The following is a 13593-nucleotide window of genomic DNA, read 5'->3' on the forward strand; positions in this document are numbered from 1 at the left end:
CCTTGGAGTATTTTTACTAAAAATCGCACATGATTTTTCTTGGTTGATCATCTCCTTAGAAAGGGAACAAAACATCCTTAAGGTGGTGTTAGAATTCCAACAGTTTTCTAGACCACCTTTAGGAAGAATAACGCGTCATCTGCAAATAAGAGGTGTGAAATTTCAGGCGCTCTGCGAGAAACTTTGACGCCCCTTATTAATCTTTTGTCTTTATCGAATACCAGCTGCCTCAAAAAAGTCTCTATACATAGGATGAAAATATATGGAGGTAATAGGTCACTTTGGTGCAGGCCTACTTCTGGTATCATTTTCCCAAAGGGTTCCTCATTGACTCGCACTGCATTATTTAGTGGATACAAAGAGGGGGCATTTTGATCTTGTTCAGGAATTTCTCCATAAATGTTCAACTTACTCTATCATAAGCTTTGTTAAGGTCCATTTTCAATATCAGGGAGAAGGAGTTTGCTTTCTTCCTTTTTTGGAAGTAATTTAGCATTTCGTGACCTATGATGCAGTTGTCATTAATGGATCTCCCCGGCACAAAAGCACTTTGGAAGTCACCAATTAGATCCTTCATAAGCGTTTGTAATCTTTTCACCAAACATTTTGCAATGATGTTGTAAGTAGAATTACATAAGCTAATGGGACGAAAATGACTTAGTCTGGTCGATCCACTTTCGAAATTAAGGCAATGTGCGTTGTTTTGTTAGCTTGCTTGAGCATGAAACCTCCTTTAAGGAAGTCGCGTATTGCCTTTGTAATTTCATTTCCATAGGTACTCCAGTCCTTTTGGATGAAGACTGGGGGAATCCTGTCAGGGCCTAGGGAGGTTAGAGATGTTAGACTTTTTGTTGCCGCCTCAACTTCTTCCTTAGTGAACTCCTTCTTTAAATGTGAGACGTGTTGGTCCGTGAGGCTCACCATTGGTTCCATTTGTTTATTCGTTCCCTAAAAAAGGCTCTCAAAGTGTTGCATAAATTCTTTGGCTATATCTGCTTGAGAGCTAATCCACGTACCTTTACTATTGTTAATAGCTTTAATTTCATTCCTATTTTGGCGCATTTTGACACTTTTGAAGAAACATGCCGTCGGTTTGACATCTATTTTTACGATACTTCTTATTACACTATGTTAGTTTTTGCGTAGTAATAATGTAATCAATCTCTTTTTTAATTAATATAAAAAGTTGCAAAAGAATGTAGATTGGTACCAAAAAAAAACTCTTTCAAATGGTACCATTTCAATATCGTTTTGTAGCTTTGATGATACCAATACGTAACTTATTGATATTTATGAGATAAAAGCCAATAACAACTGAAAAATGCTTACCATGGACATGCCTACAGCCTGATGTTCTTCCCGACAAATCTCAGATATATATGCCTGCTCATAAAAAAATACTAATCATTCATAATAGAATAAAATTAAACTAAAATAGAGTGATGCAATCGCAACAAAGATGAAAGAGAAAGAAAAAAGCACTTTCTACGAAGCCCTAATTCGTCATCGCAAAAACCCTCCAAATTCCTCCTGGAAAATCTATGGCCTCTCTCCCAAATTAACAACTTCCAATTTCCCTACAATTCTAGTTACATAAATTATAATCGTATTCAGTTTACCTCTACTTTTAGCCTAAAATCAATTCTTTGCGAATTCTTCTCAAGTCGATACCAATGATATTTTGCAACCTCAAAAATTGTCCTTTGCAATCCCTGCTATCAGATAAAGTTTCCCCTCCGTGTTAAGTCTAATCAAATAAAAAGTACTTATGAGTTCTTTCCCTCCTAATGCTTGCAAGAATGCTATTTGGATTTTAGGCTATAGAATTCACTCTTTCAAGTATAAGATAGCTTCCACTTCTAGGGTTTGCAAAATTGGGCATTTAATGCATGGTGTCGATCAATGTTGGTGTGAAGTGTATGGATCGGTCTATTAATATTCCAATGAGAATGCAGTTGTTGGTTGTGGCGTGTTTTTGGGTTTGACTAGAAGCAAATTACTACAATAATTATATATTTAGAAGCATTTAATGTGATGGTAAAGATAAGACAATCGCAAATTTAAAGCCATTATTTTGAGTCTTAGGTTGGTAAAGAGGTGTTAAAGTTATTCGGATAAAATTCAAAATTCAATCCAATTCAAATTGGTAATTCCGACAGTATTTAATTAAAATGTGTTCGGATTGGGTTCGGATTGAGATTTTTTAAAAAATTGGATTTTCTGATCAGATTGGATTGAGGGTAATTCGATCCAAAAATCCAATCTAACCAAATAGTAATATGTCTTGTATTATGTATCTGGATTGGGTTTAAGTGATTAACTGGTTTTTTTTATTACAAAAAAGCCTAGTCCATAGTTCAGTAAGCGTAGCACTTCAACCTTTTCCCTAAAATCTTAACATCACTTAACTCCTTATTTCCTAAATCTACTAGGTTGTTGTTGTGCTTAATTTATTTCTCCGAAAAACTAGAGTTTTAAAAATCGGATTTCTAGATCAGATTGAATCTAGAATAGGAAAATTTGGATTGGTTTAGATCGGATTCAAACTCTAATTGGTTTGGGTTCGGAATGACAAATTGAAATCCAAATTTTGTTCGGATCGGATTGGATTAGGCCTTAATCCAAACCGTACACCGAACTTTCTCCCATATTAGTAAGTCTTCAAGCCTCTATAAAAAGGCTATTTTAGGTAATTGTCGTTCTCATGAGGGGTGAAAGTTATTCGGATAAAATCGAATCCAATCCGAATTTATAATTTGGATCGGATTGAAACTATGTTCGGATTGGATTCAAATTGAGATTTTATGAAAATTGGATTTTCGGATCGGATTGGATTGAGGCTAATTGGATACAAAGTTTCAATATAACCAAATAGTAATATGCATTGTATTATGTATCTGAATTTGATTTAAGTGCTTAAATGACTTTTTTTTCATAAAAAAACCTAGTCTATAGCCTAGTAGGAGTAGAACTTCAAACCTTCCCCTAAACCCTTACAACACTTAATTCCTCATTCCTAAATCAACTAGCTGCTATTGTGCTTAATTTACTTCATCGAAAAACTAGAGTTTTAAAATTTCAAATTTTCGGATCGGATCCAATCTAGACTATGAATATTCGAATTGGATTGGATTGGATTGGATTGGATCGGATTCAAACTCTGATTGGTTTGGATTCGGATCGGAAAACTGAAATCCAAATTTTGTTCGGATTGGATTGGATTAGGTCGTACACCGAACTTTCACCCCTAGTTCTCATTCTTCTTCATTTTTCTAATTTTTATTATTCTCTCATTTGCTCTAATAATTTATAGTCCTTTTTTAGTCAATATATTATGGAGTAACCAAACTCCTTTAAGGAGGCTATTCTCTGCAATTCTTCTATTTCTTCTGCCCATTTGCCAACTACTACTAATTAGGAGGGGTCTCCTTTAGCCCCTCTTTATAATATTGATCATGTTGTTTCTGCTGATGTCAATCATGACCCCCAGCCCGTCCATGTTTCCAAGATAATGTAGTTCTTGATAAACTATGTCACGTTAAGCATGATATTGTGGAACTCCATAAGTCTAGTAAAATATTGAGTAACTCTCATGATTCCCGTTCCTACTGAACTGTTAAATTTTGATTATGTTGCTAAATTGCTAACTGTTAATGATATTGGTGCTCTCATCAAATTTGGTTAAATATAGCAGGCATAAGATTTAGGTTTGCTCGTGCATGTGTTGGAGATAATATCATATCCCCTCTGCTTGAATTTGCTGAAGTGTGTAGAGAAGGTGATTTAGTGCATGGCTATGTAATTTGGTATGAAGATTTCTCTACTGGTTGGTCACATCCTATGATCACCTTTTTTTTTACAGTTGTCCTCTTCTTACCTCCCAAAAAAGGAGATTAAGGTTAGCTGAAAGTCTTTTTGAAAATCTTGCTAAATCTGTCCAAGACAACCTAGATTTTATTGTTGAGCCAGCAAATGTAGTTCAAGTTCAGGCTAAGCATGTTTCATCTTGGTCCCATATTGCAAATAAGAATATTTCACCAATAAAAGAAATGAATCAATAGTTCAATCTTTTGCTGGCTCTAAGTGCAAAAAACGAAAGGTTTTGTTATAACAAATGTTGTTAGTGATTCCAACATTGTTGGTGTTCTAAAGGTTAAAAAAATTCATGTTGTGGCTCATGATAAGGGGAAGGGAAAGCTGAAAATTGCAAATGTTGAAGTTGCCTCTAATGATGAAGAATCTGGAGGGTTTCTCCAACCATCCTTGATTATGTGCAAGGTGATGGTGCTTGAGGGGAGCAATCCCTAGCTTTTGCTCTTATTGTACCTCCTATTAAAGTATTTCATCCTTGTTAGTTGTTCTATAATTCTTAATATGATCATCTACTTGATAAAGTGGATTGTCCTATCATGAATCTAGATTTGAACAGCAAGGAATGTTAGGATAATGGAACCTATTTTTCCGGTCTCTCTAGTAAGGAATGATGATGATGAGCTGAAATCCATCACAGGATATTCTTCTAGTCTCTTCATTAAGATAACTCTATTGTGCAGCAATTTAGCAAATGGATGTGGATCTTGTTTCCCCCATGGAGCATACTTCATAGTCAGGTTCATTATGGAGGAGAATTGAGGACAATGAAGATGATTGTACTTCCTCTTCCCCGAAGACATGCAGATAATAATTCTCTCAGCAAGCTTGCATGTCTTCCCGTTTTGGTAATAGTTTTAATGTCCATTTACATGCTGGTATATTAGAGTTTGTAGAAGAAATTTGCCACATGAAAATTGGCGCAAGTAAAACGTCTCAGCTGGAAATGGTCTAGTATATTTAATAAGGAATCTTTTCAGTTCGTCAAACTAGTCAATTTATTGCTATTTTTTTTTGCATGAATGGGCTTTATCCATTTCATTAAGAGGCGAGGTCGGGCAATCTCTTGGAAACCCCCCCCCCCCTCCCCTCAATCCTTTCAAAATCAATTTTCATGGCTTAGAACTTTAGAATGATAAATGTGCTTTTGGTTTTGTTATTCGTGATAATCTGGATAATGTTTTATTAGTAGGGGCCCATTCATTGGATCATGAGTGTTCCATTCTTGAAGCTGGAGCTTGAAGTTTAAAAGAATGTATCAACCATCTACCATTTTAATACCCTAAAGATATTCTTATTGAAAGAGATAATGTCGGAGTTAATAATTCAATTTATTGGATACTTGAAAACCCCCTTGGCTTAATTATTATCTCTTTAATTTGTGCTGTAGGTTTGGATATGGCTTGTTTCAACATCGTCATCATCGTTCACGACATCAGAGAAGCTAATCATGTGGCTGACTTCGTGGCACATTAGGGTCATGAAGCCTCTAATCTTAAATATATGACCCCCCTTATCATTTTGATTTCTCCCTAATCATCCATAGGAATGTTTTAGGTTGGCCTCTATTAGAGTTAACTTCCTATTTTTCTTTTTTACTTATAAGAAAATGAACAAAATTAAAACGTAAAAAAAGAAAAGAAAAGAAAAAGTTTCAAAGGTCCAACAATACCATTTCATTGATTTTGAAGCCTAGAAAATTTATCGTTTTCTTTTAATGCCTAGATACAATATACATGATTTGCTTTAACTGTTAATAATTTTATGTAGAATTTTGGTACCATCTATGCAAGAGATTACTCATAACCTGAGCAAAAATTGATAAAATTATTAATACTATCTCCATTTTTTGAAGTCTTACTCAGTTACTTTAGACACAATACATTAGGCAATACTACATGATATAAAGTATACTTTTAGGGTCAATTACATTAAATAAATAGATATATATTAGGAGAAGAGAATATCGGATCTACTTTTTGGGTTTACTTGAGATACATAAATAAATATGAAAGAAAAGTGGGTCTTTGACCAATAAACTAATAATATTTTTTTGACAAGATAAGAATGAAGTAAAGTGAGTAGAATTCAAAATAAAAAGTGAGTAGGACTTCGAAAAAAAGGAGGAAGTATATTCCAATCAATGAATACTTGAATTAACCACATAAACTTCCCAAAAGAAGTGAAAGGTAAAATGGAGTTGATACAAAATTTCACTAAAATTGGTAAAATGGAATTAATTATATATACCTTTGCTGGCCCAAGCAATCCACATAAGCTTCCTAAAAGAAATCTCGCGGAAATTGCCATCCAGAAATTTACACTCAATCCAAACATTGTGTTGAAAATTACCCTGCAATGATAATATAATGACTCCTTATAGTTAGGTTTTTATATTGTGAAACTTGTACAAGTTACAATGTGGAAAGGAAATTCAGGGTAGAAATGAAAAGGTAAAATAGAGATGATAGGTTACGAACACAGCTATAGTTCCTATAATGATAATAGGCTTTCGACCATATCGATCTGCAAGCATTCCCCAGAAAATAGAAGTCAAAGCCCTTCCAAGCATGAAAGCAGATCCTTTAAAATGATAAAAGTTCACACGTAAATGGATTAGTATTGTTGTCTAGCTAGACAGGGAAAATATAATGCCATTTGTAAAACAATTAACGCAAATAACAGCAAAAACTCACCAACAAAACCAGCATAATATCCTACATCTTCCTCTCGCTCAGCTATATGGAAATCCCTAATCTGCAATTTTTATGCACACTTGATATACAATATTAACGGTAATACATGATGTGAAGAATAATGCATCACTTGCATTCAAACTATATAAACTTTTACAACCAATTTCCACCATCATATAAATAATAACATAGTCATGTGAGATCTTTTTAAATTCATATCAATGCATAATTTCAAAATGTAATTTTTTTAAAAAATTTGCATTAACACGTAATTAAAGATATTTATGTTCAATGTTGTGCACTGGCGACCATGAAAATTCGAGTATTGCATTCTTTGTGGAGTGGAGAAAGTACTTGACAAAGTTTGATTTTTCTACTATATACAATCTTCTTTGACAGTATTTTGTGATTTACATGTGACAAAAATATAATGATGTGGGATATATTAAATTCGTCTCAATATATGCTTTTGAAAATTTGTAACTTTTACTTATTGAAAATTAAAGCTATTAATGATTAATAGTATGCATTGGCAAGCATGTCCTCATCTGGACTCCTATCCTATTTTTGGGCCAATTCCCTCTTTCTACTACCAAAAAATGAGATTATTGTGGAATCCAAAAAGTATGCAACTATTCTAAATATATGAAGTATATAGTATCCAATAATATTCTCCTCTTACCATAAAGTAAAGGAATGGAAAGAGCGAAGATATCGGCAGCGCTGAAATACATGAACCAAGGGAAATAATCAACATAGTTGAACATTGAGCAATGAATTTCTGTTAGTGTATGATAGAGTATAGATCTATTCCTGTGGCCTCATCCATCAGCTTAAGCTGACGGTTGAGGCCCCAGGAATAGATTTATACTCTATCAATGTACAAATACGAATGCAACTAGTGCATGATTTAGGGCTAAAAGGAAAGTGCTACTTGAAGATTGAAAAAAAAATTGAAGGAAGAATTACTAAGAAACAAGATTGTGACATAATGTTTAATGTTGGCTCCTACGAAGTTTTGGAGCAAGGGGGTGTGTTGGAAGTGCTCCCAAAATTATAGGATTATTTCTTAGTTAAGAGTAGTTGAATAATTCCTAAGGTCTAGCAATATGTTAGTGAATTGTTTATTAAATAATGTAACATGTGTTAGTTTAATCTTATTATGTATTATAGGAGTGAGTCTCATCCATTAGCCACTATCTAGTCATGTGCCTAGATTTTAGATTTGTTGGTTTATTCCTAGCCATATTTAAGGCCTCGTATAGTTTCATTGATTAAAATATAATGTGCAAGCATTCAACTTCATCTCTCATTTTTTATCTCCACATTTAAATTTTTCTTGGTATCAAGAGACATATGATCCATAGGGCTTGAAAAAAAAAAGAGTCGAAGGAAGAAAAAGAAGAAGAAGAAAAAAGAGGGAAAGAGTATTCCAAAAAAAATTAACATTAAAAATTTAGGAAAGAAAACTATAAAGAAAAATTTGTGAGTGTGTGTGATTAGCCATATACAAGTAATGGTTTTTTTTATTGTGATTAACCATGGCAAGTAATAATGGTTTTTTTCTTAAATGTGTGGATGGGTTCCCTTTTAATCCATGAAAATATGATTTTTGGTTACTACAAAAAGAGGGAGACAAATAATTTGAGGTGAAGGGCAATCTTCACAAGCTAATCAGATATTGGCAATTTGATAATGGTGGAAGTCGTAGTCAACGCATATCACGGTTTCATTAATTGTTGTAGTCGATGTAGACAAATTTGCAAGACAACATTGAAGAGTGTTTATGGAGAGAAGTGCTCCGTTTATTGAAGCTTGATGAGAGGTGCATCAACAAATTTGAATATGGTAATGAGAAGTGCATTACATTATGAAGAGAAGTGATTCTATGTTAATGAGTAAAGAGTACATGTTGGTGAGATGTGCATCAATGACTAATTATTGACAGTGGTGAGACGTGCATCAAACTTGAAGACAAGTGCATCGTGATGATTTGGACAAACTTTGAAGCAAGGTGGTGTGCTGAAGTTAATGCTTCTTGGCTATCTTCAAGCCGTCTCCGAGAACCACAATATCACCACATTCTTATTTCATTCAAAATATTTTTTCTAAAAATAATAACATTGTCTTATGGCATCCACCAGTCATGTGATAATGGTGTATTGCTTCAGATTGGACTTTTCCTCTGGTAGTCCATCTTATGAAGGCGTATAAGGGATTTCATATATCTTATAGATATCATCATATAATTATCATTGATATATCTCTTCCTCCCTTTGATATTATCTCTTAGTATATATTCTGATTTATGCATATTTTTTAGCAAATAATAAAGATTGTATTAGTTATGATTAGCTATGTGTGTAACACTATATATAGTTCTAATGTTTCATTAATATAATTAAGTTTCTCTCATTCTCTTCTCATAAACTTATCATGGTATCACAAGCCTTGATCTTTATTTTTTCCCGTACAATACGCTACCCGACCCACCCTACCTCTCCTAATTTCATCAATGGTACAATTATTATCAGCACCAAAAAGGCATGGTTGTGAGATTATCACCACCAACTAAATCAAAATTAGATAAAGCTTCAAACCCAAAACTATAACACCGTTCTCAAAATCTCGTAATTTTCTCTATCGAACCCTTACGATATAAAACATCATCACCTATCAAATAATATCACCATTATGACCACCTCCTTTCTTATGGTGGTAATAAAATTTTCTCCAATACGTGCTAGGAATTGTAATGCCTATTATAATTATTCTTGTCTTTTTTATGGTCTTCACCAATATGATCTTTTTTCTTTTTAAAAAGGTTTTATTTATTATTGCTTTTGGCAATCAGTGGCTCATGGCTCAAAAACTATGAAGAATTCATTTTTCCAAAACATATTCTCCTTTTCTTTTCTATCAAAAATAAGGTATATATATATAGGGTTGGGTTCTAGTGAGAAACCTCTTACGGTGAGAACCGTGATAACCACTTAAAATGAGCAAAAATTTCCTAAAATGAGCAAAGAAAAAGTAACAAATGAGCATAAACATAAAATGAGTAGAACACATTAAGTTATCAAAAACGTAAAATGTATAAAATTGTAAAAGAAGAAAAACGTAAAATGAGCATAAAAAGTTCAATGAGAAAAACAAGTAAAATGAGGAAAACGTAAAATGAGCAAAAACGTTGATAAATGAGCACAAAATTGTTAAATGAGCAAAACCATAAAATAAGTGAAACAAAAAATAAGCAAAAATGTTATGAAATGATCAAAATCTTCGGAAAATGAGGAAAAATGAGTGGTTCTCACGGTTTTCACCATAAGGGTGGTTCTCATATGAACTTAAACCTATATATATATATATAATATATATATATATATATATATATATATATTCTTCCATGCCCATGACTCTTCCCCATTTAAAAAACAATTCCTACCCTTCATCATAATTCACTTTTACTTTTCTCTTTGGCACTTACAACTAGCTCAAAACAATGCCAACATATCCACTTTTCTTTTTCCTCTCACTTTCTTGGCTCTCTTCAAATCGTCTCAGAGAATCAAAATACCAACACATTCTTCATTCATTCAAAACATATTTTACTATCCTGGGCTCGGGAAACGGGTCGTACACAGGTTTTGATATACACATCGTCACAAGGGTTGGTCCAAGCTCTCCGATCGACCAAACCTTATGATATTAGCATCCGCTAGACCTTAGCGAATATTTGTATTGTAGCGAGAACTTTGTTGTCTTGCCTTATTTTAAAGGTGCCGAAAGCACAAGTTGCCGAGGCACGCAATTTAGCATACTAGTGTAGACAAAACAAACTTCATTTTTAAGTTTTCTAATTTGTACTGGTTTTGTATGTTTTCTATGTAAGTTATTACGATGTCAAAAAAAATTATATATATTTTATTAAAAAAAACTACAACGTTGTCTTGTGGCATCCAACAGTCATGCGATAATGGTGTATTATTCTTCCAAGATCGGCCTTTTTCTCTGGTAGTCCATCTTATGGAGGCATACAAGGGATATCATATATCTTGTAGGTATTATTATACAATTATCATTGATATAATCTTGCTACCTTTGATATTATCTCTTAGTATATATTTTGATTCATGCATATCTTTTAGTGAATAATAAAAATTTTAATAGATAGTATTAGTTCTCTTTGTAACACTATATATAGTTGTACAATTTCACTAGTATAATTATGTTTTCTCTCATTCTCTTTTTATAACTTTATCATGATATCATGAGGCTTGATCTTTTTTTCTCCATGCGTTCCGCGACTTGACTCACCACACACCCCTCCTCACTTCATCAATGGTACTGTTGTGATATTACCACCACCAAACAAGCCAAACTTTCATGCTTCCCCGTCGATATCATATTTGTGAGATTTCACCACAAAATAAGCCAAACTAAAGAAAGCTTCAAACCCAAAACTATTACACCCTTCTCGACATCCCATAATATTCTCTACCATGTATTACAAATTATTAATCTCCACTCTCCAAACCTCTATGACATAAACATCATATAATCTATCATATATCACTGACCACCTCCTTTCTTATGGTGGTAATATCATTTTCTCCAATACGTGTTAGAAATTTTCTAGTAAAGTTGGTTATCCGCTTCCATACCCACAACGCTTCTCCCTTTTTAAAAAAAATTCCTACCCTTCCCCATAATTAACTTTTACTTTTCTATTTGGTACGTGCAAGTAGCCCAAAGCAATGCGAACATACCCATCTTTCTTTTTCTTACTTTTTTGTCACTCTTCAAACCCTCTCGGAGAAACACAATACCACACATTCTTCTTTCATTCAAAATATTTTTTTTAAAAAAGTAACAACATTGCCTTGTGGCTAGAGATTGCCCCGCCAATCCAGCCCTACCCGCCTCTTGGGCCATGTAGGCTGAGCCCGTAAAAAAGCCCGGTGCAGCCCAACTCGAACCGTGAAATCGCTGGGTAGATCGTGGGCCTTTTTTTAGCCCAGCCCACGAAAGCCCGTTACTAAAACCTCCCAACCCGATCAAGTGATCTAGCCCAACCCATGAACTAGACCAGCCCAACCCAAGTAATTATTGAACCAAATTGTGTATATATTTTAATCAAATTGTATATATTTTACTCAAATTGCATATATTATAATTCAATCAAATTCAAAAATAAGGAAACTATTCATTAATATTAATAATTATATATATATTAATTAATATTAAAGATTTTATGTAACAATAATAAATGATTATATAACTTTGAAAAAAAAAAAATCTCATGCCGTACCGCTTGCCCGCCAGGCCCATGAACCGACAGAACCACTTCCCGAACCGTAAAAACTGGTAACAGACGGGTGTTGGTTAAGATTTTAAAGCCTGTGGACCATTCCACTCAAACCGTGAATTTCACGGTCCGGTCCTGGGACGTGAAATCTCAACCCACTAGAATCCACGGACCAGCCCGCCTAACCCGCACCAATGGACATCTCTAATTGTGGCATACACCAGTCATGCGATAATGGTGTATTAATCTTTTAAGATTGTACCTTTCATCTGGTAGTCCATCTTATGAAGGCATATAAGGGATACTATATGTTTTTTAGATATTATTATATAATTATCATTTATATATTCTCTTACTACCTTTGATATTATCTCTTACTATATTTTGATCTATGCATATCTTTTAGCAAGTAAAGGGGAAAATTTCCCAAAATAACCTTTTAGAAGTTAAATTTTGCTAAAAGAAACCTCTTAAAGCATTGTTTATAAAAAAACCCACAAATATTTATTGCAAGATGAAACCTATTTCCATTTTCGTTTTGGTTTTCCTCAATTCTAGCATTGACCCTTCTATCTTCCTTTAACCCCCTAATTAAGTTTCATTAACTGCGGCACGACCTCAAATGCATCTTAAAAACCATACCAGAAAATGGCAATAAGTTTCATCTTGCAAGAAAATTTAAGTTTGTGACTTTTTTTTTTCAAAGAATGTTTTAAAAGTTCTTTTTCGCAAATATTGAACTTTAAAAAGGTAATTTTTGACAAATTTTCCCAAAAAATAAAGATTTTTCAGATTATATTGCTCTCTTTGTAACAATATATACAGCTGTGCCATTTCATTTATAGAATTAAGCTTTGTCGCATTATTTTCTCATATAAAAAACCTTAGCGTGCCCCTAGTTGGTTATTGATATTAAGTTCATATAGTGAGTTTTATATAGATATAGTGAACTTAGGGAGTGTTTGGTTCATATGATTTTGATATGAGGTATGAGTTTAGAATAAGCAAAACCTATACCTAGTGTTTGTTTAATAATTTGATAGATTTAAACCCCATACCTCAAACCCATTAGGGAGCGTTTGGTTCACATGATTCTGGTATTAGGGATGGGTTTAGAATGAGCAAAACCCATACCTAGTGTTTGTTTTATTATTTAATAGATTTAAAACCCATACCTCAAACCCATAAGGTATGGGGTTTAGAAGGGCCAGGGAGGTGGGTTTGGCTCATACCAATACCTCTAGGTTTTAAATACAAGAAAAAATTTCATTCTCAAATAAAAACCAAACACATGGTATTAGGTATCAAGTTCCAAAGCTATACCACCTTGATTTCATTCCTCATTCCAAACCCATACCACTATGTGAACCAAACGCCCCCTTAAGTATGGGGTTTAGAAACCCAAGGGGGAGGTGGGTTTGGCTCATACCAATACCTCTAGGTATTAAATAGAAAAAAAAAATTCATTCTCAAATAAAACCAAACACATACATGGTATTAGGTTCAAGTTCCAAACATATACCACCTTGATTTCATTCCTGATTCCAAACTCATACCACTATGTGAACCAAACGCCCCCTTATATATAATATGGTGAATTTTATCGGAAAACATATAGTGAAATTATATGCAATATAATGGAGGATTTAAATTTAATGTTTTAACATGCAGAAATATGTAGGTGGTATAGTATGTATTGTGACACGTGCTTTAACATAT

The 13593-nt window shown here is 33.6% G+C and overlaps 1 protein-coding gene across 4 annotated transcripts in view; it reads right to left on the reverse strand.

The window, feature by feature from the left end:
- LOC104884691 (protein ZINC INDUCED FACILITATOR-LIKE 1) overlaps positions 1-13593 on the reverse strand; it is a 40464-nt gene that overhangs the window by 25601 nt on the left and 1270 nt on the right. For 2 of the 4 annotated variants that reach the window (XM_048643068.2, XM_048643067.2), the window contains exons 3-7: positions 7249-7289; positions 6567-6627; positions 6351-6453; positions 6121-6223; positions 1330-1383 (exon numbers count right to left, since the gene is read on the reverse strand). In XM_048643068.2, the coding sequence (XP_048499025.1) occupies positions 1330-1383; positions 6121-6223; positions 6351-6453; positions 6567-6627; positions 7249-7289 (362 nt within the window). Of the gene's footprint in view, positions 1-1329; positions 1384-6120; positions 6224-6350; positions 6454-6566; positions 6646-7248; positions 7290-13593 lie in introns of all 4 variants that reach the window. The other 2 variants (XM_048643070.2, XM_048643069.2) reach the window with 2 other exon arrangements.

The sequence above is a fragment of the Beta vulgaris genome, chromosome 4 (genome assembly GCF_026745355.1).
Source record: "Beta vulgaris subsp. vulgaris cultivar EL10 chromosome 4, EL10.2, whole genome shotgun sequence".
In the NCBI taxonomy this organism is placed as follows: Eukaryota; Viridiplantae; Streptophyta; class Magnoliopsida; order Caryophyllales; family Amaranthaceae; genus Beta; species Beta vulgaris.